Source organism: Pelmatolapia mariae, linkage group LG3_W (assembly GCF_036321145.2).
Source record: "Pelmatolapia mariae isolate MD_Pm_ZW linkage group LG3_W, Pm_UMD_F_2, whole genome shotgun sequence".
Taxonomy (NCBI): domain Eukaryota; kingdom Metazoa; phylum Chordata; class Actinopteri; order Cichliformes; family Cichlidae; genus Pelmatolapia; species Pelmatolapia mariae.
The window spans coordinates 45,308,591-45,333,508 of record NC_086229.1 but is presented as its reverse complement, the minus strand read 5'-3'; the positions used below and the strand labels follow the sequence as shown (position 1 = coordinate 45,333,508).

Here is a 24,918-nt window from a genome sequence, read left to right as displayed (position 1 = left end):
CTGCAATCACCATTAAAAACTAATTATCACAAGAAGCTAACAGGAATCCTGCATTAAGCCACCTATTTAGCAAGCTCCAACATGAAGTAATAAGAACTTTGTAATAAAAAAGAAAGAAAAGAGGAAGACAGAAAGAACAATATCTCAGGTATGTCATAGGTAATTATTTATGGTTTAAAAATTAGCATGTATTATTTCAGAATAACAAAAATCACAAAGATCATTATTATCATGCTTATTTTTTATGCATGATTAGCAATTTATGAAAACGTTGGCTTCCCCTCCAAGAGTGCAAACGCGAGTGTGTTCGAGTGGCGTGTGTGACTGAAGAAAACATTTTTGTTTGTGTGACCCACAGGGTTGTTCTTGCCCTCCCCCATTCTTGGATTCCCTGGACTTTTTCCCCTTGCATATTTTATATATAGCACCTGGTGTGTTTGTAAACAAACTTTTCAACTTTTTAAAACTATGTTCTGCACTTGAGTTCATTCCTGCTTTTTGACAGTGTGTTTATCAGTAAATTAGTATCCACTGAGATGCCCAATGTGGAGATGAATGAAATAAACAAAGCAGTTAGTTGGGGTGGTGCAGAATCACCCTCCCTAATTATAAACTAGGCTCAAAGACAAAGTCAGTATTTACTCAGCAGTTTGTCAAAGGGTGTATATTAGGGAAGTGCGGAAATTTAAAATGTTAAGAAAAAAAAGGTAAGGTTACCCAAAACTGGAATATAACTTAAATTTTAAGATTACACAAAAATCCTTTTTCACAGAACAGGAAGTGGGTTAACAATGTAATGCTGTTCTTCAGAAATGGATGTTGATCAACACTTAAAAGTTTGGGTCACCAATTGCTATAGTTGCCCCAAACTTTCTTGATTACAACAAATCTGTCTGTCTACAGAGAGGGGGATTGTTGGAACACACTGTGTTTTTAAAAAGAAAAAAAGGAATGAACAATGGAAGAGATACATCATAACCCATAAGAGTGCAGATCCCTCCTACAGAGAAACTGAGAAGAAAGTCAGCGTGTCAGTGAGTACAATTTCCTTCACAATAAAAGAACTCTGAGAAAATTGAAGAAACTCTAACTTAATAATGTTCATAGTAAGCAAGTCTGTTTCCACTGTAAAGGGAACGCTGCAAAAAAGACATTGCTGTGTGTGCATAAGAGTCTTTTGGGAATAACGATGGGACAAAAGATTTTACATTCATTTGTCTTTCTTCTTTATGTTAACAATTCGAGATGTATTGTCATACTAATGTGTTTTGTTTGACTGTGATGATACAGCAGTTTTGTTCTCACAGTTAGCTACTTTATTTTAGTCTGCATGTTCTGCTTTTCTTGGTTGTTCTCGGAAATACTTTTACTTTGAAATGCAAGGACTTCATTCAGGTTCTGTACCCGTCATCTTGCTGTCTGATGTTGTTTTTGTGTTACCAGTCTTTTTGTATGTTGATCTTTTATGTAAGAGCAACACAACTTTAGCCCAAGTGGCCTGAGATAGAGTAAAATTCAATTCCAGTCTGCCACAATCTTTAGAAAATGAGATTCTACTAAACTTTTATTCTGCATTTCATATTTAACTCTTCTTGGAATAAGGTTAGGACAACCAGTGTCGTGTCTGTTATGATTTTAGTTAAGCTTAAAAGAAAGTAAAGAAAGAGATTCACGGTAATGGAGTTCATAATTGCAATGAGAATACTTTATTAATCACAAAGGAAATTGTTGTGTTGTCACACTAATGTGGTTTGTGATACAGCAGTCTGTTTTCACAGTAAGTTACTTTATTTTTGTTTGCATGTTCTGCTTTTCGTGGTTCTCAGAAACATTATGACTGTGAAATGCAAGGCCTTCATTCAGTTTCCTTTCCTGTCATCTTGTTTTTTTGTCTTGTTTTTGTGTCTCTTTGCATGTTCACCTCAAACAGACAAAAAAAATGAGATCTAATTAGGACTGCAACAGTTCATTGAGTAACTCCAATATTTTTAGGAATCCTTGATGCAATTTTTTTATTTCTGTGCTTCATTTAATGCACAACTCTGTAGAGTCACTGTGGAAGCTGGAAGACGGGCTGCACATGTGATTGTGTCACTGTTTTTCCTTTTCTGCTTTTGTTGCTCGTTCTCCCCGGTCTGCTTTGGTGTAAGGGTCACATTTTAAAAGAGACTTATTTATTTATTTGTATTTATTTTTTTGCATTTGGGTTTGCTCTTTATGTTCACTGGGCCAGATGGGCCATATTAGTGCAATCCCTGAGAAGGGCTCACACCTTATAGAAAATTAGGCCTTGCAGTGGGTGTTTTCAGTGAGTTGGTTTGCTGTGTTTAAGATAACACGATTGCATTGGTACCAACCATTTCCTTAGGGAAACAGTTGCATGTAATAAATAATATTTATCTGGGGTGGGTTTTTAAACAAGGAGCACCTGTTATCTTCTGGTGAGAGCGAGTTACCAGGTGATTGTTACATTGCGGGCAGGTTGCACCATTAAAGGTACATTGTTGGTCGTAAGTAACCTTTTATTGTCATGTTTTAGTTTATTGCAAACCTTATTTTGTTCTTTTCTTTTAAAATAATAAAATCGGATATATCCTGGCTGATATTGACAGGCACACTTTGCTCCCTCTCCCCCACTCTTATGTTTCAGTGTTGCACTGACACGTCACGTGACTTAGACACTTTGGGGGTTGTTAAGTTGTTTACATTTTAGCTGTGTCCCAAAACGTCGGCTGCATCCTCCGGAGGCCACATTTGAAGGCCGATTACGTCACAGCCAGGCGACGAAGGCTGTCCCAATTCGTCGACTCCTTCAAATGCGGCCAACAAATGCGTCCTTCATTTCCCCGAATTTGAAGGATCGGTCGGGTGTGTCCTTCGTGGCCCACCATATCCCAGAATTCATAGCGCGGCCCAGCCAAATTTCAGCTGCCAACAATGGCGGCCGCTACTAAGTTTTAAAATTAGTCTTATTAATCTTTCTGGGTCGCAAAATAAACTTTTAACATATTTTCAGGCGGGAAAGTAGCTGTGTAAATTACAAAGATCTGCTTGGTTTATCAAGACATCATATATTTGCAAAAGTGTGCCGACGTTTTCGGAGACGTCTGTTACCCACCAGCTAGATAGCAAGCCGGGGGGTTCAATGGTCACTCCAGCCGGCGAGAGCAGTGGACTCCCGGCTTCATCGTTTTCAGACCCTCGCTCTTTCGCTACTCAGGTTAAACATGATATATAAGTCACTCGGATAACTTAAAAATGTAATTGTTTGCCTTTTTCGGTGTTTTATTTGTTCCGGAGTAAATCAGTTTGGCTGAGATCAAAGTTATTAGATTATTAGATTAAATAAAACTTTATTAATCCATCGGGTGGGTTCCTCCGGGATTTTCACACAGCTGAATAAACGTTAAACAGAAAACTGATTAAACAGAACTGTGAGACGGTTGAGAATTTATGCCTGTTATATTTTAGATAGCAAGGAGCAGACGGCCGAGTTTATTAAACTCCACCACAGCGGTGACGCAAATCTGAAGGCTAGACCGTCCCATTTCACAACCTCGCTCTTCCGGTTTTCTTGGTCTGCGAGGGACCCGGCTCACGTATACCGCGAAGCCCGGGTCCTCCGAAGAATGCAGCCGACGTTTTGGGACACAGCTATTGTAGCGGGTCAGGACTGTTCTGGGTTTTGTTTTGACAGTTATCTTTTGTTGTTCTGTTGCCATGGTCACAGGTGAAGCTCTCTCTGCGACTGTGTGTTTCCGGGTGAGAGAGCGCCTTTTTGTTGTTGTTGTTGTTGTTGTGTGCTGGTCTGCCTATGTTAATAAACGGCTGTGCTCCCTGGCTAGCTCACGGGAAGCAAGACCAGACGATAGCTCCGTCTCCTCCTTGTCTGAGCTCGCCACAATATTAATTATATATATATATTTTTTTTTTTTTTGCTGTTGAGAATTTTAATTGTAATTTTTGTATTATAGTTTATCAACAGTATTTCTTTTAATTTGTTTACTGGTTTGCGTGCACTTAAGATTACAAAAACAAAAAAAAAAGATCGCCACCACGGCAGATAATTCGCAGCATCATTTATTCTTACAATGATCACACGGTTACTGTAACAGTACATTCAACGGCTTCAGCTCTCCTGCTGGCAGCCGTACACATCACCACCACCAAACCTGCTGCGGCATCGCAGAACATGCCCTGCCACATACCCCCCTCGCCCGCTTCACCTCACCCCGCGAGCAGGCGAGGGAATCGGGCCGGACCATCGGCGCCCCATGCCCCAGTCCAGCGACGGGGAAGCGTCCACTCTGGCAGTCGCTGGAAGCCCCGGAGCTGGCCTGATGGCCACCCATATGGCAAGCAGCGGTGGCGCAGCAGGCTTGAAAGTGAGCTGGGGCTCACAGGCAGCTGGGCAGACGGCCGGCACGCAGGACCATGCAGCCTGCGTGGCGAAGTGGGCAGCATGCCGCCCTCAGGCGTGGCAGGACCCCTGCGCAACTCGACCTCAGTCTCCAGCTTGGCAGGTCCCGCTGACGCGCCAGCCTCCGGCTCACCCCAAGCCGCGCACTGTCCACCCTCACAGTGATCACACAGTTGCTGTAACAGTAGCCTACATTCAACGACTGCAGCCGTCCTGCTGCCAGCTGAACACATCAACACCAAAAACAACAACAGCACAAGCAGCGCACAGGTTTTAAGCTGGTGACGCATCATTGTAGATGCAGTGAAGGTGAGTCCATCTAACCCGTTCCACCTGCAGCGGCATCACAGACCAAGAGCCGCCACAATAATAAAACATTTTTTATTTATTATAAATAAATTACTTCTCCTAATTATGTCCTGGGTTTATGTATGTAATAATACCAAAGGAAACATCACAAAAAACACTTAAGGTCATGAAAATTAATTGCGATTTAGCAATTCAATGAGGCATCCCCCTTATTTATTGTATTGTATTTATAAGTATTGTATCGGTATTGGTATCTGGTACTGGTACTGGCCCGAATTTACTACCACTACCTACAGAGCTAAAGTAGCTCACATCGCGTAAGTATCACAGTGTCCAGTTGTGTATTTCTCTGTTTTTGACCACATTACTGGCGTGTCTCCACACAGGAGACACGCAGCCGTTTGCCTGGTCAGTCTTGCCAGAATGGATAAATTTACGGCAGCTATGCACCCGACTCAGTTCCCAAAGCGCGCTGCTGCCCCCTACTGTCCAAGGTGTTATACACTCTCCTGGCAACAGGGAACTTACATGACATTGTGGATTTAAATTACACCAATAAACCAGCAAAATAAAACATGCATAATAATCTCCATATATCACGACACTTAACTCACAATTGTGACCACATATCTGTGTGGATCACATTGAACTGATGTGGCTTATTGAATCTTTTGGACTGTGTTCAGCACAATATTAGTTAGCCAATAATTGGAGGAGGTTTATTGCTGATTTGTCTGCTATTCTCAATGTATGATGAATTGTAATGACTGTTAGCCATTTGCACACTCTCTCTCTCTCTTTCACTATATAAAATATTTGTCTGGTTAAACTCAGTTCCGACAACAGCTTTCGCAATAACATAACTAGGGATGCAACGATACCAATTTTTTCAAACCGATCCGATACCGATACTTGGATCTGAGTACTTGCCGATACCGAGTACAAAATCCGATACTTCTACCACACACAAGTTAAACTTAACCAGTAGTAAAGAAACGACCCCAGACAACTCTTTAACACAAACGAAACGTTTACTGAACGTAAGGGCAGAGACAAATACTATACAACACATCCCTTTTTTAAACTCAAATGATATTCCAATTCCTTAATCAAATGAAATACACTGTATAAATGAAATAATTCCCTTTCAAATTATATTAAACAACCCAACTTATGTTATCACCTTTTGGTAAGTGACTCACTAATATACACTCCAAAACACGTTATATAACTCCACTAAACATACAATATTCACACATGGGCCCCACACACACTCACATTCACACTTGTTGCAGGCCTGTTTGCTGCTCACGCTGGACGATGGAGAAAAATCCTCTTCTCCCCAGTAAGAGCACAAAAGTCTGACTTACAGTTCCGTTGCTCGGTAGGTCGCCGTTCACCAGTCCCACACTAAATCCACTCCCTGCGGACCCGATGCTGTCTCTGCTACAGCGCGTTAGCCCGTCACTGTCCAGCTCTCCGACAGTCCATAGCGGCTGCCTTCGAGCCGCAGCCAAGCAGTCCGGGCTAGCCTTTAGCCTCGGCGGTCGTAGCTGGAAACACAGTTTTCCACGGTGGTGCGTCCGTTGAAACAAAAAGTCACTTCACCCACACTCTGTTGCGAAGCTCCCACACGGTTAGCTTTCTAGTCACACACTCTTTTGTGCTAGTTAACCTCAGTAAAACTAGCCGAGTCTCTCACTTTGGCTCAGCTAACCTCGTGCATCTCTCCATGCCGTTCTCTTCTCCTCCTCCATTGCAACAGATACACAGGTCCCGTTTTATGCTACCTTCACGGGCCTCCAGAAAATTAGAACTCTGAACAATATTTTAACTCCCTTCAGAGTTACATACCATACAATAATACTTTATGATTAACATAACAGTTTGATTGCTCTAATTACCTGTATTTACCTTGTGACATATTACAGGGCAAATTAAATTCAGGGTACAGTTACATCACATAACTGTGAACACCTTATGTTACCGTGGCGTTCAAGTCCATGGGAATTATGAGTATCTACTCCCAAATTCCCATCCGGGCTACATTAGTATCAGTTCATGGTATCGGTTAACTTTTACGAGTACGAGTACGCACACATGTTACAGTATCGGCCCCGATACCCGATACCAGTATCGGTATCGGTGCATCCCTAAACATAACATAATGATATATAATTATATGTTTCATGTGTGTGTGTATGTGGCTTGTGTGTGTCGGGGGAGGGGGCACCAAACAGGCTAGGACCGCCCCCTGGAACAGCTATAAGCAAGGCTGTCCTGAGAGGCTGCAATAGGAACCACAGGAGCTCTGCACAGAGGGAGAAGCAGTTACTGGCAGGTAAAGGACCAGGTGAGTAAGGAGAATCTGACAAAGGCATTGTTGGCTTACAGGGCCAGGCTAGCTTCGGGGAGGCTTTCTGTGGGAGAATTCCAGAAAGGGGCAGTGCAAAGGGAGGAATGGTTCCCTGAGTTGCCGAGAGAGTCGGGGCTTGAAGGAGGACAGTCAGGTGAAGCAACTGGATGATGATTCCCTTAATGAGAGCTGACGACAGAGGTGGAACAAGGAGGTGAACACTTCCTCTGAACAACAGGCGATGAGTCCAAGGCGGGATTGTATGGACACCTGTGCACAAGGGAGCAGAGTTAAACATGAAGACTAGGCTTCGTCTAGTTACCACAGTAAGTGCCTGAACGAACTGGCGATGAGTAGTAGGCAGCCCTGGCTTAAATAGGCCTCGTGTAATTGACAGCAGATGGGGCTCAGGTGCGACATAGGCGGCTCCGAGAGTAGCCAGGGTGCCATCCTGATGACAAAATTGAAAACCCCTGAGCTGCTCCCACGAAACATGATATAAAAACTAAAAAATACAAAGCTTCAAAAACCTGTGAATCGAGATAAACTGACATGACTCACTGCCACTGAGGACGCAAAGGTTACATGAGCAATAACCTTACTTGGATATTAGCAATTTATTGATTATAAATAGGCAATATTACCTTGAAGTTCAAATCTGACTGACTCAAATTCTAAATTGAATACATCTCACTGTAGTGAAACTTTTATACACTCTAAAAAAAGATCTGCTGGCTTAACGTAAAAAAATTAAGGTAACAATTTGCATGGATCTTTTTAAGTTACTTCAGCTTAGCCACTATAGCATAAATGCCACAAGAGTTCTCTAGTTAGGCAAACTCTATTCCTTACGTACAAACAACATGATTTGCTTTGTCCTCTACAAGCTTAATTAAGTTGAACCAACTTATTTTTAATTGTTTAAAAATTACTCCATTTAGTTATTAAAACTTATTTTTTTACTTTTATTCTACTCAGAAATATCCATGCAAATTGTTACCTCAATTTTTTTGAGTACTAATAACTTACAATAACTTATAACTTACAATTATACAATAAATTACACATTGAAATTCCAGTTTTATGATCAAACTGTTTATTAGAACACCAGTCCACCATTCCAGAGTCATTGACATTTCAATAGCAGACAAAATTGTTGCCTCCATAAAATAAATGGCATAACATTTTGACAGTCATGCTCTGATTCAAGTTTGTTTGTGTTAAAGTGATAGTTTAGGTTTTTTTAAGTATGAAGTACATTGTGAGTGTATTACACACAGTAGACAGCAGTCAGCACATTCCTGCCGACACGCACGATAGGCTCAGTTTGTTTGTGTGACTTTGGTAAATCTGAACTAACCCGAACTAACACCAAAGTCACCAAATAACACAATTACACTTACTGATCAAGGCAGCAGGAGACCAGCAACTCCTGTGTGCTGTCAGGTAAAATTGCTGTTTTTGTCCATGGACGCTGGTGGGCCAGAGCGATTGAAACAACAAGCAGTAGAACTTCTCTTTCCTCACAGAAAAGGCTGTCTGATAGCAAAATAAAGCAGTAAACATATTCTTGATATAATGTACATTTAAACTGACATCAGTTTTATTAGGATGGAGGCTCATCTTGCGTGCGGGTGGCCCCGTCTGCTTCTCCGTAGGTGGAGCTTACTGACTGCCATCTACTGTGTGTAATACACTCACTATACATATGTACCTCATACAGCCTCACTTCAAAAGACCCTATCCTTTTAAAGTGCATTATTTTGAACTAGGTGTACTTAATGCTCAACGCTCAACTTTACACCTACTGCCTACTGTACAGTATGTAACACAACACATTGCAAACAACAGTGGAACATTTCCCGTTTAATTTGAGGATAGCCTCACTCTTCACATTTTTTAGTACAACAGTTTACTTTTTAGTGACATTACCTTAGGACTGGCTTTCATATCATCCAGCTCGAGGAATATCTTTTGAAACACTTCAAAAGTGTTTTTCAGTTCTTTTGGGTAGCTGAGGTTGAGTGCATATATCAGCCCCATTAGCAAGGCACAGGCTCTGGGTACATCCAGGTCTGCTAGGACTTCTGTTCCTTCAAGTATGATCCTTGCGCTGGCTGGATCAGACGTTGTGGCACCTCTGGTTACAATCTTCATCACTTCATTGGTAATATCCCCGCCACCATCCTGGTAGGTCAGAATCAATATAAATGTTTTAAGTAATCATACTTATACATGAGAGTAACACAAAATAGGGCTGCAACTAACAATTTTCTCGATTATCTGATTAGTTGTTTGGTCCAGAAAATGTCAGAAAATGGTGAAAAATGTCAATGTTTCTCAGAGCCCAATATGATGACCTCAAATGTCAAACATATTCAGTTTGCTGTCATAGAGGAGTAAAGAAACCAGAAACCATTCACATTTATGAAGCTGAAACCAGAGAATTTGGACTTCTTTTTCTAAAATAATTACTCAAACCGATCAATCAATTATCAAAATAGTTGCCGATTAATTTAGAAATCAATTAATAATAGATTAGATCGTAGCTCTAATACAAAGTATAGTCATGTCTGATTTACCTGCTCTTTGAAGAGATCCTCCTCCTTTTCCCTGAGATACACCACTAAGCCACGGATAGCGACCTCTCGCCTTCTCTCCACAGAATCGTCCTGTGAATAAGAAAAAGAATGTCGAACTGCTCTTCGAGGAGGATGGGTTTTTGATAATGTAACTATAGTCTTTAGTCTAATCATTATCTCACAGGAAATCCTTATGACATTAAAAGTTAAAACTATGTATATTATTTTTAGTGTTGAGTTTCTCCTAAAAGTTGCTTTATGTTTCCAAATCAAAGATATTTTTTCTTAAGTGATACAACTGCGCTTATGTATCTGCAGTTAACACCCAAAAGAGCAAAATTATATTTTATGTGCTAATGTACACTCAATGTAATGTCATTAAAACAACTAGTTTATGAATGTTACTTAAGATCTTTCCTGTGGCGTTTCTACAACATGGCGTTCGCTTCCTCGCCCGCGTTTTTTGACTGAACTTTGACACAGGCTGTTCTTCAGCTAGGGCTCAATTAACAAACTTCAATCTCACATAAAAATAACTCTAGGACTTAAACATCAAAATGCATCGATGTTAAACCGAATGTATACTCAGTAACCTACATTTGTTTAGTCATGAATGTAAAACGGCCCAGCCTTTTGCTGGTCAAACCTTCATCAACGCTGCAACGATTTCAAAGTAGAAAGAAGAAAAACGTGTATTACCCTGTCTTTGCAGAGTTAAAACTACTGCTACAGAAGCTCAGTGTCAATTAACACCATTTGGCTGCCACCGTAAAACAAAACTTAACAAAGACTAATGTTACGGTCGAATTACTTCACAAGTTAGCCAGAAGTGTAACGTTACTAGCTTATCACCACCACTCGCCGAGGAAGAGTTTAGTGTTGTGTAAAAAGGATTTCTTGCAGTGCGTGTTGATAGAGTTAAAGTTAGAGTTATTAGCTGCTGTGAATAAAACAAGGCAAAAAATTGTACTCACCACAAAGCTTTAACGTTTGATAACGTTCCGTACAAAATGGCGCTTCTCCGCTTTCTCTCTTTGCCTCCGTTTCTTTCGATCAGTGGTCTGAGAGCACAACATGTCTGGGCAAGTCAGCCTTGTACTCAGCTTTTAAAGGACGCTTACTTGATTTTTAAGTTGTATTAACTGAATACACTTTCATGTTAAGTTAACACAGAAATGTCTGTTCAAAATCGATATATTACTGAGCTAAGACTGTTTTCTTTATTTTCATTTCGACCAACTCATTAAATTAAGTTATCAACTGATTACAATGTGTACATGCAACAAACTTAATTTTTTATGCAGAAAAAGCTATTGATTTTAAGCTTTACTTACTAACCCCATGAATCATTTTTTAGAGTGTAGAACACAAAGTTGAATCTGTCATTTTGGGATTATTATTATTAGTATTATTATTATTATTATTATTATTATTATTATCCATCCATTCACTGCCGCTTATCCTTTTCAGGGTCGCAGGGGGCGCTGGAGCCTATCCCAGCTGTCATAGGGCGAGAGGCGGGGTACGCCCTGGACAGGTTGCCAGTCTGTTGCAGGGTCAACACACAGGGACAGACAACCATTCACACTCACATTCACTCGCACATTCACACCTAGTGGCAATTTGGATTTTCCAATTAACCTATCCCCACTATTATTATTGTGTGGATGCTGGAGGCATCCACACTATTGAGTTCCTGTTTCTCTTTATTCTTTATTATTATTATTCTTGGTGTTTCCGTACGTTTTTCGCCGTGGATCTACTTCCACAATTTTCAGCCGATTTTCACCGTTCAAATTTTAAACTATTCTGCTAATTTTTCCCTTTCCGGCTATATCTTTTGGTATTTTATACTATTATACTTTTTAAAATATTAAGCTTTTTCCTTTAATTTGTCCCATTGGAAATGAATGGGAAACTTCTGCAATTCTGCTAAAACTTTCTTGTTTTTGAGACTTAACTACTTCCTCATACTTTCGCCTAGAATAACCATTCAAACTTTAAAATGTTCTCAAATTATTGGGCTATTCAGGTATAAATCAGCTTTTTCAAATCTTTTACCGTTTTACTTTTATGCCTCTTCAAGTTTTGAGTTTCATCTTTGTGATTTTTCACAAAATACATGCGTTGTTATGGTTGCTATGGTCTTGGCTTCCAGTGTGCCACTGAAGGTTTTGCAGTCTTCTCTTCATGTCCGAACAACGTCTTGCTACTTGCTCAATTTTCACTCAACCCCCACAAATTATACATCAAAACGTAGGTATTTTTGCTGGCTTTCAGAAAATGTCACTATCATTGTTGTGGAATTTATAGAATTTTGGCAAATCTCCTCAGACCAACAGAAAGTCGGAAAAGTCTCCATAGAAAGTCAATGGAGAGTTTGTTCAAAATCACCGCTTGATTTCTGTAATGAGAGGCATTTTCGAATCGTCATATCTCCTTAACGAAGCAAAGTTAAGACATGAGGCTTGTCCCCGTATATCTTCAGACACTCCTGACGCTCACAATTCAAGAATTTGTTTCTCACCTATTACCATTCTGAAATGAGTTAGACTTGTTTGAGGGTAGGAAATTCGTCCTTCGCTCAGATTTCTTCAGATTTCAAACTCTGGAAATGAACCACTTTTTTCTCTCGTCATAACTTTTTGTTGGATTTCCACAGAGACCTGAAAACTTCCATGACTGTTAATCAAAGCCTGCTGTCTCTTACGGTGAAAGAATTATATTGATACTCCAAATAGATTTAGAGTTAGAAAGCGTTGTTTGAGGGCAGGTCAAGGCAGTTTTTGCTTCGCCTCTACTCAGTTATGGTGCATTACAAGTCAAATATCTTTAATAATTCATATTTTAATGATAAATCGTGAACACTTTAAGATTCCCCCATCTCTTCTGAACAAAACGGTGTAAGAATGACCGTTCTAGCCCCTACGGTTAGGAAATTATGGCCATTTGTTTGAGGGGAATGCTCACTATGACAAATACACTGCAGAAATCCTGTCTCTCTCTGTGTCTGTGTGTGTAAAAGCCTGCACTTGGTGCACCAGTTTTGGCGGGAAAAAGCACACAGCCTCTCTGATTGGTGAATTCAAATTAAGCAGCTCCCAGGCTGCTTGACTGACCTAGAGTCTTGCTTGTCTCTCCCTGTGTGTGTGTGTGTGTGTGTGTGTGTGTGTGTGTGTGTGTGTGTGTGTGAGAGAGAGAGAGAGAGCCTTTTTATGGGAGCATCTTACTGTATGATTTAAATTCAATATATTTAGACTGGTTGACTGAATTTGGTCCTGTGTGTGTCTCTCTGTGCTTGTGTGTTTCTATATGTGTCCATCTTTGTGATTGTGTGACTGTTATACTTTTTTTTACTGATTTTCTTTTCATTTAACAATTACATTTGAGGGACCCTTAGCATGTTCAGGATTTTTTCAGCTGTCCATTTTGCTTTTCCAATTTTTCTATTTAAGTTATTACTATTGTGCTAAGTCATAGCATTTCTGCTGCTTTTCAGTATTTGTGCTAAATACAGCATTTCTGCTAAATCATACTATTTCTGCTATTTCATAAGATTTTTGCTACATGTAATGTTTCTGCTAAAAAATACAATTTCTCCCAAATATAGTATTTTTGATTAATTATAGTTTTTCTACCAAATCATAGTACAGTTTTACTGCTTTTTATATGGCTTCTAAGACAACCAATCATGTCTGAGGGCTTGCACATTCAAATTTGCATATTGGGGCCCTCGTGGCTTCTTAGATAACCAATCATCTATGTCATATATCTATGATATTTCATATTTTTATTTTAAATGGTCAACATTTCAAGATTCTCCCATGTCCTCTGAACAAAACGGTCTAAGAACGACCATTTTAGCCCCTACGGTTAGGAATTTATGGCTGTTTGTTTGAGGGGAGTCCTCACTATGAGAAATAGACTGCAAAAATCCTGTCTCTCTCTGTGCTGTAAGAGCCTGCACTTAGTGCACCAGTTTTGGTGGGAAAAATACACAGCCTCTCTGATTGGTGGATTCAAATTAAGAAGCTCACAGCTGTTTGACTGACCTGGAAACATGCTGTTAACAGCCCCTGTTCACTTGCTGATGCTGCTGCTGCTGCTGCTGTGTGTGTGTGTGTGTGTGTGTGTGTGTGTGTGTGTGTGAGAGAGAGAGAGAGAGAAGAGAGAGAGAGAAAGAAAGACACACACACAAAGACCCTTTTTAGGGCAGCATCTCATTGTTGGATAAAAATATAATATATTCAGACTGGTTGACTGGCATAGACCCTGTGTGTGTGTCTCTCTGTACAATTGTGTATCCATATTTGATTTACTGTGTATTTGGTGATTTGTGTATCCATATTTGATTTTGTGTATATCTGTTGGCTGTTCGTATTTGTTTTTCTCTAAATGTATTTTTATTTATTTTTTTTCACAGGTGAACAAAAATTAGTTTTGAGCTTACTTAACCATCTTCCTTTTTGTTCAGCTTGTCATTTTACCTTTCCAATGTTTTCACTTAAGTTATTACTATTCTGCTCAATCATATTATCTGTTCTAAATCATTGTTATTAAGCTATATTGTAGGATTTCTGCTAAATCATAGTATTTCTACAATATTATATTTTCCTTTCTAAATATAGCATTTCTGCTATAGAATAGCATTTCTGCTATGTTAAAATACTTGTGCTAAACTGGAGTATTTTTGCTAAAACATAGTATTTATTTAAAATTACAATATTAATAGTATATTATAGTGTCTCTTGTAAATCACAGCATTTCTGCTATGTTGTACTGTTTTTCTAAATCATAGTATTTCTGTAATGTTTCAGATTGTTTGGCTAAATTTATTCTTTCTGTTATCTTATACTATTTCTCCTAAATTCTTGTATTTTTGAGAAGTTATCATGTTTCTGGTAAGTTACAATATTTCTGCTAAGTTCTGCTATGCTATTGTATTTCTGCCGAGTATTATGTTTCCTCTAAGATATTACAGTTCTGCTAAGTTACTACATTTTAGCAAAGTTCATTTGCTTCTGCAAAGTTTTACAATTTCTGCAACTTTTCAGCTTTTTCAGCTAGTTTCAGCAGACAGCTTCAGCGTTCCAGCATCCACACTGCATTTTCGCAGGAAATGCAAATTTTTCTAGTTATTATTTTAATTATTATTATTATCATCATTATTATCATCATCATAATTATTATTAATAGTAATGTCATTATTATTGTTGTCCTGAGTTACAGGGTAACAATAATGTTGATTGCCTAAAAGAAAAACTTTTTTGTCACCTGTCAACAATGTAAACATGCTGTGATACCCTGAGTTACAGACAGAGGGCTTCATCGCACACTGAAAGTTATTTTTAAATTATTCCTGAAAAGTTAGTTTTGAACAGACATTGGGCTGCAAATCAAGGCAGCATCTATGCCACTTAATAGTCATTCACACGTTTATCCTCTATAACAGTTTGATCCTTTTTGATTTCCTATAAAAATACTTTACCCAGATTTAAAATGATGCCTTTTTGAAATGCTGAAGTGTATTTTCCTACAGAAAACACAAAATGCACTCTTTGACGCTCCAGTTGTCATTTATTAGAACCACAATAACATTTCAACAACAACAGTTCAACATGGGCTGCATGATGACACGGTGATTGCCACCACGGCCTCACAGGAAGACGGTCCTGGGTGTGAATCCATCAGTTTCCTGGTCTTCGGTGTGGAGATTGTATCTTCTCCCAGTGCTGGTGTGGGTTCTCTCCAGCTTCCACCCACAGTTCAAAGATGTGCTGGGTTATATGGTTATTCTCAGATCTGTCTCTCAACAGTTCTGGCAATTTGTCCATAGCTCCTCTCACCCTTTGACACCTGGGATAGCCTCCAGTCAATCACTGGCTGGTACTACAGCTCAATATTTCATCAAATAATAATCTTATCTCTATAGCTGTTGGTGAACACATCATTAAACATTCTTCTGTAAACCAGCACATCAGTGTGTATAAATCCCGTCTCAAATCTCCTTTCCTTTTGCTATTTAATGAATTTCTGACATTTTCAAATAAAATTTAAAGTTGTATTTCAATATTTGAGGGAGATGATCTCAAAGCAGTTACTGTTGGTCACGTCATTTACTTTGAGTATGAGTACACTGTATTACACTGTACATGAGTACAGTGTAATAATTACAATGATGGCTGAACTGACTCTTAAGTAAAAGTAAAATAACAGTGCTGGCAGATAAAATACCCAAAATGCAGGAAGAATAAATGTCAATAAGACAAAAACAAAGAAAGTAAATCTGATAAAGCACAAGAATCAATCAGGCACTCAGGAAGGCAAATAAAGGCATAAAATCAAGGCACGTGAGAGAGGCAAAGTACCAAAAGCAAAACTATAGAAACTAGTAAAATATGATCATTATAAAGGCAAGAAAAAATAAACATGGAGATTACAAAGCAGGAACCACAACTTAAGAAATACTTAAGAACCTATAAGTATATATATGTATATATGCTATAAGAACCCTGTAACAAAAACATTATTATTTCATTAAATCACATCTGTACCTTTTACTTCATTATCATCACAGGCATGAATGGTTAATAAATATGTGGTTTAAATCAGACATTTATGATAAAAATGTAATATAACTGCTTATGTTAAAACCATGCTAAATTTCCCTTTATGCATATTAAATGCTTTATGATTATCTTTGCTAGAAAGATATAATCCAACTTCTTTTATTTTTAACTTCTCTACTTGTTTTAGGAAAATTATAATGTTGATGTTGTTTATTCAGCCAAAAGTTGAGATTGCAAGCTTCGTTTATGAAGCATCAACAATATTTAGATTGTGATGTGGTCTATGGTATGTGTCTGTTAGAGAACAATGTTTAGAGAGACTCTGGTAAGAAAAAACATCAGCATGAAATGACCAATAAACCTGAGAAAAACTGATGATGCTCTTCCATTTCACAATAATGCTTCTGATATTCTCCAAGACACTAGCCTTATGAGGAATCTCATCACTCTCATTTACTCGAAACTTTTTGAAAAATGTGCTAGAAATCTGGACAGTTGCAGCAGTAGACACTGGTTGTAGTACCCAGAGGGCCAGTTGTTTGCTTACCAGATGTGGTACTGTAATTTGGAACTGTGGGGAAAAGTGGGGCAGATGTTCGAGGTGATGAGAAAGATGTGTTGCTGGGAGGGATCGGTGAGTTGGATGTAGAAGACAAAGGTGTTGAATCTGAAGGGCTGTGGTTGTAGGAGGAGTAGATGTACTCTTCTTTCTGTTCCAAGATTGGCGGCATTTGGAGTGACACAGTGACTTAGGTTCTGAGTAAAGCTGAGTGATACTTGTGTCATTAGGACATTGTGTTCCAGGAAATGCTTCAATTCCCAGCTCTGTGTTGAGTTCTCCCAAGGTTTTGGTCTGCAGATTCGGGCCATCATCTTTGTTCTCACCCCAGTGGGCACTCGCAAGCCATGTGTTCTGACTGTGACTGTAGCAGCAGAATGCCGACCACAGCACTGAAGGAATATTTATCCTTTGGTTGAGTGGGATTTCGTTGCTGGGCTGTGCTCCAATCACTACAAAGCCTTCTTTTTTGTCATTGTTGTTAATGCAGTAATTATCCAGAATGCATTTAACACATCTCTCCATCATGTTCCACCTACCATTGTTAAATTGTCTTCTTTGAGGAACAGCGTTAGTCAGGGTAAAGGTAGATCTTTTGTCAACTTCATCAGATTTATACAAACTTGGAAATAAATGCCCTCTGTCAAACTCTGTCTGTTTGTAGTAATCAATGTCCCCAGCCTGGTGGTTGTAGGTGATTCTCTTGTCTGCTGGTATCATATTGTCATTGTCATTTATGTTTTCAAGCTATAAAAGTGAAAACAATATATTAGTGACTCATGCATGGCTGCTGCAAAGTGGACTAAATGTACATTTACTAATTGGTTGATCAAAGTTGTATAATTTAAACATAACAGCCCGCTTAGGGTGTGAGCTTTACATATTTTAATGCTACCATTTAAAAAGGCAAACTTTAATTGACAAGACTGTTGTTGCATAGGAAATATACAGATGTGTCCTATATCAGAAAAAATGCAAAATCTAGATCACTGAATGTTAAGTAATAAGCTAAAGTAGTAATACTTTATAATAATCTCAGACTATTAAGCATTAGTGAGATATTAGTACATACTACTGAGAATTACTCCTCAGTAGTATGTAATTTATAAATGCAGACTTGAAATACTTTCATTTTCTTTTATAAATTCTTTATGTGGCAAAAATACTCCTCATTTTAAATGCAGTCAAACAAAGTACTAAATAACAATTAATAACTGATTGAATTAACCATGAATTACAGTATGAAGTAAGTATTAATACAATCTTTATTAGAACAATAAGCTCATATCTTAATTGCTATGTATATAAATCTACATTTAAATACTTTGTTGATCATTTATCCAGCCTCTCTAAATGTTACCATGAACGTGTTATACATGAGATTCTTAATTAAAAGGAAATGTTTTACGTACTAATGCCTCAATAATGCTTAATAGAATGACATTATTATAAAGTGTTACCATAAAAGTTACTTTTGTAGTTCACTGCAGTGCTTTAGTCCCAACAGCAGTAGCACAGCACTGTGGGTAGTTTAATTTTAGTGGTATACTAAGATTCACAGTAATAAATGTGGTATGTATTATCATCATATAGCACTGCATTATGAACATATTTTATCAAAGCTTAAAAAGATGTATTAAAATTGATGACTATTACTAATAATGATACCTGTGGTTCAATCTTCCAATAACTTCTTTTTCCCTCGCTTCCCCCTCTGTACTCTGCAGCAGAAAAAACTGGAATCCTGTTCTTGGTGTCGTACAGCGTCACAAACCTCCTGATGTCTCTCAAAGTCTGGCAGATCACTTTGTATCTGTTCTGGTCCAGGATGTTCCCTCCCTCCAAAATTCCTGGGATGTTTGGTGGAATTTGCTGCAGAAAAAACTCATTACAGTCTTCCACTGATGTCACCACTCGAGAATCTGTGGGAACGATGGACAGAAGGAGGAGAGCAGCGAGGGGCAGGAGCTGCTTCAGTAATGACATCGCCTCACCCTGCTTCATCTGGTCAGAGGAGAAACCAAAAAGAATTATAAATAATTACACATGCAAGCAAATATTTTGGATTTTACTTATCTTCTGTCTTATATATAAAATTCAAATGGTTAAAATGGTTCATGTTTGTATTAAAAATGGATAAAGTTTCAAACAATGAGATCAGTATATGCACAAATAATCACTGAGTCAAAAACTAAGAATTAGAACTACCCTAAAATGCTTACTTCAAGACTTTTTTTTGTTTTGGCTCTGTGTGATGTCAAAAAAGGTGTAGAGCTGTGGCTCTGAACACAGAACCCCACCCACTGTTCACATGTTGTGATTGCAAGGGATATACAGTCAGAAGTAAGTTGGATTAAAGGAAGAGGACAAAATTTCAGATGAACAAAGGCCCATTATAAAATGAGGAATACGGATTAACCACAAAAAAACATAAAAAAAACCCCCATTAAAATACAAAGGTGTACATGCATGTGAAGTTGGATTCTTGTAAATATTTAAGCCTCATTTTGTGTTTTTTCTGCAACAGTTTAAAATGCCTTTCCGCATCTAAAGGAAAACACAAAGTCAGCTGAACAGCAACAAAGACATAATTCACTGAGGCTTTCAGGCATTCTGAGTTCTTCCCATCTTTTCTCATTGTGTTTTTATCTGCTTTTAGCACCATTTCTAATTAGTCTCCAAAAGGTTGATTCTGTTCATCTGGACGTAGCGTTTTGTGGGAGAAACGTTTCGTCACATCCTGCAGTCAACTGAGACTGAAGAAGTCACTTGGATGAGTGACGAAAGGTGGTGTGCAGCCACAGGCCAGTTGCAGTCACACTGCTGGCCCTGTGCTGGCCCAGAACAGTTTCAGCTCTGGCCCCAGATGTCAGCCTAATGTGTACCTTAATCAAGCCGTGCAATAACAAAGTGCCAGAGCATGCATACAGTGAATGGACTGATTTTTATATAGCGCTTTTCTACTCTCTCTATTATTGCGGTGATCAGATGTACGTCTCCTCAATACAAGGTCAGCAGTCAGCACTCTTTCAGATTCCCTGAGTCCACCTGCTCAGGTTTTCTTGGATCAACACAATACCAGAGAAGAAAATCACTTGAGGAATCATATTCATACCTTGTCACCAAGATTGTTGTGGAAAAATAAAACCACAATGATTTTCTGAGATTGAAATAACCTTTTGAAATGGGATCTTTGCACCAGCACTAAAGAATAGGCAAAAATAGCTCCTTCATAACCTTTTGATGGATACAATCTTTGTCTATTCAACTGTAGGAAGCTCGGTTCTAACCGTCATGTAGAGACCAGCCTGAAAATGAAGTGTGTATGATGCGTTCAAGCCCATACAATTCACTGTTTGGGCTTGACCACACCATACACTATGGTGTCATAGAGAGTTAAAATTACATACCCATAGTACACACAGGTTTGATGAGGTAAAACACTAATTTTTCATGACAAAGAATAAAGAAAATTAAGCTTTAGAGTCAAACACCGAAGTTCAACTAATCCAAAACTTTAAATCTTTAAAGAACAAAAAAGCCAAACAGAAACTGAAGCTCAGTAATGTTCACTGAAACTCCTAAACTCAGATACATAAATACCCTACCACCATAACAGAATGTGTCCACACATGCAGACAGGACTTTCAAACAGACTATTTTTATATAATAATATAAATTGTACACGGAAACTGACTACAATCACCTAAAATAAATATTGAAAGATTGATAAAGATGAAAGATGAAAAAATTCTTACCTCCACTTGTTTTCTGAAAACCGTCTCAACTGGTGTTGCTACAGGTTTATACAGCAGAAGACCCAAGACAGCTAGTGGAGAGCTGGACTGACTTCATTAAATATAAACTGAGCTGAAGGAGGAGGTCTAAGTTTTGTGGCTATCAGTGTTTTAGAATGGAAACTCTTTTCAGATTTGTAAAATTATATGTGATGCATAAAGTTACGTCATCCTTCTTCGTGTGAGGGCTGGAAGTGGAAGTGGGATGAAAATGCAAACAAAGTTAAAGGTCACTTATTCTGGGAAAACTGACAATATTTTCTGAATCATTTAGTTATATTTTTATTTTTTTTTATTTTTTTGGAAATATAAAACATGTAGTCATTGACAAAAATACACAGACACAACTGGGACCAGTAATGGTGGAGACTTTGGCTTCAGTTTAACAGCATTATTGATTAATGTAAATGTTTTTGATTTATTTAACATAAAAATCGTTTTACATGTTGAAGCTTTTCAAACAGATTAACACAAAAGTTGTTTTAGGTTCACCCAAAATGCCGAAGTAGGATACTGATTTGTGAAAATCTTAATATTGAGCTCTCTAACACTTTCTCTGTGTCTCAGTGAGTTAAAGCCACTCTTTACTAAATTAGAACCTGCTTTTCTCCAACAGCCAGCTGGAACAGGTCCTCATAAGACCTGTGTAGGGATGCTTTAGGTGAACCCACACAGCACACGGGGGAACAGAGGTGGTCCCCACACTGTGGGCGAGTGGAGCTCCAACTTATGCATTATTTTGTACATGAAACAGTCAATTCTACATGGACGCTAATATTTGACACCAGTCCCAGCAGCTGTATCAAACATTTTATTGTAATATATTTCACAGGACATTATATTTCCCATTCTGTTTGTTGCTGTGTTGGTGGAGATGTTCTTCATTTACCTGACTATCAGTTTCATTTTTTCTATCTGGGCACTGATTTTTCTTCTCATAAATCATTTATTTATCAATCAATCGTGTCCTGGTAGACTTGGATCTGCCTGAGGTGACGGTGGTTCAGGGGGTAACATGAACACACATTCCTGAAAATATTATTGGACTGAAAATAAATGCTTAAAAATTATCATAACTTTTACTGGAAACTGAAATTGCTGAATCTTTTCCCTTTTGAATTAATTGTACTGTATAACTGATGCTGAGCTATGACGCTAAGTGATCTGAGTGAACAGAGAATGGAGAGTTTTTTGTGGCTGGCTTTACGGTGGGAGTGCAGTATTTACTTAATAATAATAATAATAAACATTATTTATAAAGCACACTAAAAACCAAGGTGCTTGACAAAATAAGATGGGAAAAAGGAGATGGGAGAGGGAAAGAGAAAGAGAAAGGACCTGGCACGTATTAAATATAAAAGCATGACAATCATAATACATAAAAGTAGTTAATAGTTAATAAAAGCATAATAAATAGAAATGTGTCAACACACACCAAATATTAGCTAGATGGAAAAGCAAGATTAAAAAAATAAGTCTTTAACCGTGATTTAAACAATGGCATAGAGTCAGACGCCCGGAAAGCAACAGGAAGAGTGTTCCATGAGACTGGGTCAGCTATGGCAAACGCAGGGTCGCCCCGAGACTTCATCACAGGAGTCATGGAGGAAAATTTCCTGCTACCTGTCAAAAGACGTGCCGCCGCATTCTGGACAGACTGCAATCTAAGGAGAACGGAGGAGGAACTTCAGGTCTCGAGAGCCGGTGGCCTGCAGGTTTTAGATTTGACTTTGATCCATCACAGATGATTTAAATGGATAAATTACCTCCTTAACATTTCTTAAAGTTCTCCAGTGATGGTAATGAACTAATCATTTTATTCAGGTGTGTTGACCCTGTGTGATTACTATCGAACACAGTTTTCTTTTTGTTCAGGATAAGAGGATTACTCTTAAACCAATCTTTTACCTCACGCATGCATTCATGAAGATAATGAAAATATCTGTATGTCATCGGCATAGCAATTAAAGGCAATATTATACTTCTCAAAAATTGCTCCAAGAGCGAGCAGATATAGTGAGAAGAGATTAGGGCCTAATACAGATCCCTGAGGCACACCACAGCATAGATACTTTTAGACACAGGTTTTCTGGAAAACCGTAGTTGGAAAATCTAGAGTCTAAAGTGTTGTTTTGGGGAGTGATATCACTGTATCAGAAAAAATATCAAGCAATACATTTAGTCCTTTCAAACATGGGACAAAGCTAAAGCTAATCAGCACAAACACATATAAATACAAGATTTAGTTTATGAATAGCGATTGCATTCTTCAGTTACAGAATTATGTATCAGAGCATTAAATTCATTAAACCTTAAGAATGTTCTCAAGTTGAGGTGGAGAGAACATACAATGATCATTTCGAGCATTTTGAGAGTGTGTAAGACTTGGACCTTTGTTGTGAAGTAGTATTTTAATCTCATGTAAAGGAAGGCTGTAAAGGAAGATGTTTCTGCTTACACAAAAACATGCCATATATACAGTTTTTCTCAAATACTTTGATGCAATTCTCGCATTTGGAAAGGTTTTAACATCATGATCGTCATTTGTCACAGTCTTAATGCAGTTCTCAGTAAAGGCATTTTTCATAATTTGGACTCACATGTACAAAAAACATTAAAGCATTAAGGTAGGGTGTTACATTTCAGAACATTAAATATATTTATTAGCACTAGTCCTGCTTGTTTGTCAGTAGATATTTACATCCTAGGTTAGAGCTCTTTGCACTGTTTACGTTGCCCTTTGTAATAAGCTCACAGAAGCTATTGTCTCGACAAAGGTGAGTTGATAACAAAGTGACACTCTCCTCTAAAGAAGTAATTCATACATGATTTTATTCATTTAGCACAAATGGTTGATGGAATAAACACTGAAAACCTTTTAATAAAAGCACATTAAGATAAAATGAATCTACAACACAGTAACAAGCATTATGCTGCTACCATAATCTGGCAGTTATAGCTGAAACTTAATCTCAACCTCAAAGTTCAGGTGTTTCTCTGCCTGGCAGAACTTATTAAAACTATGCAAAGTCTTTGACTCAAAAAAATTGAGTAAAGCTTACTTAAGAGGACTGTTAGGACAACATATTCATTGCAAGTATATTACAGTGTAATATCGTATATTGTGTTCAATTAAAAATATTTAGGTTGGCTGAACACATTTTTTGTCAATGTCTTATTAAAACTCAAAGTAAGTTAGCAGTACTTCTATTCAAAAAAGTTGATCAACTCAGTTTATTTGAGTTGTCTTAAATTAGAAAAACTAAGTAAGCTGGAAATGTTGCTTCTCTGTATGGAAGGATAAAACTATTTGGTTTGGAAATACCATGTCATTACTTTCCTCCTCACTGGCACATACTAAATGGTGGAGAGTCGTAAACCACTGCCTCTCTGACGCCAACTGTCTGCCATCTACAATCCAGCTTTGAGATCCCTTCCCAGAAGCCTGGGCCGTCTCACCTCAGGAAATCATATGATAGGGTGGAGCTAGGTTTCACAATGAGCTCACCCAAAACCTTGGCTGATTGTGACCTACACCCATTTTCATGCGATTAGGTAGAGGATCATTAGGGGGTCCATTGTCCCTCTCGGTGGGATACTCCCACAGGGCTTAAATCTGGGACTCTCCACCATTTGACCCCAGAACTGAAGAAGCTTCTCGGATGAGAGGTGAAATGTCTTCAAGCAAGCAAATGCTACTACTACTACTACTTATAATAATAATAGTTTCTGTTTTGTTAAAAATGTGGATAGATACAAGTTTTATTGTGAAAGTCCAAAGCCTTAAGCCAGATTAGTGGCCCGCTAAAAGGTTAAAGTCTAGTTGATATTAAAGTAATTTAGCTTGTCCTTTTAAAGAATTAAGTTAAATTCAACAGTTGAATCATAAGAAACCTTTTGGGATTGTAACTGTGCTTATTAGAAACTTTATATATTGGAAGTTGGCTTTTAATAAGCACGCAATGATCATGTTTAAATTAGGTGGTCTTTTTTTAAACACATCTCTTTAGGCCTGAACTGACAGTGCCAATACAGCACATTCAGACACAGAACACACAGGTGTTTTTAATACTTTGTGTTAGTCTAATTTGGGGTCTACATTGACCTTCTGTGTTGGAAGTTATAAACGCTGCACAACCCTTAAGGATCAAATCAGCTTCTAAATAATTTAATGGTTTTACTTTACTATTACCTTTTTGTAATCTTGGGTCTCGATCAAAGATCTGTTCTACTACCGTGATTTATTTTTTACCTCTGCTTTTTCATGTGCACATGTGGCAGCAGTGTCATTTGGTATGTTATGAAAGATGTGTTCGAAGGTTTGTT

The 24,918-nt window shown here is 38.2% G+C and overlaps 1 protein-coding gene across 1 annotated transcript; it reads right to left on the bottom strand.

Annotated features, from left to right (window-relative positions):
• Window positions 1–16,476: 16,476 nt before the first annotated feature.
• Window positions 16,477–18,744, bottom strand: LOC134624495 (uncharacterized). The gene is made up of 2 exons (XM_063469475.1): window positions 18,464–18,744; window positions 16,477–17,542 (listed from the first exon to the last, which is right to left on the bottom strand). The coding sequence occupies exon 2, from the start codon at window positions 17,513–17,515 to the stop codon at window positions 16,481–16,483; it is 1,035 nt and encodes a 344-aa protein (XP_063325545.1). The 5' UTR covers window positions 17,516–17,542; window positions 18,464–18,744; the 3' UTR covers window positions 16,477–16,480.
• Window positions 18,745–24,918: the final 6,174 nt, after the last annotated feature.

Coding starts and splice junctions, on each gene's coding strand:
- LOC134624495 (XM_063469475.1), bottom strand. CDS start 17,515: ATGATACCAGCAGACAAGAGAATCACCTACAACCACCAGGCTGGGGAC.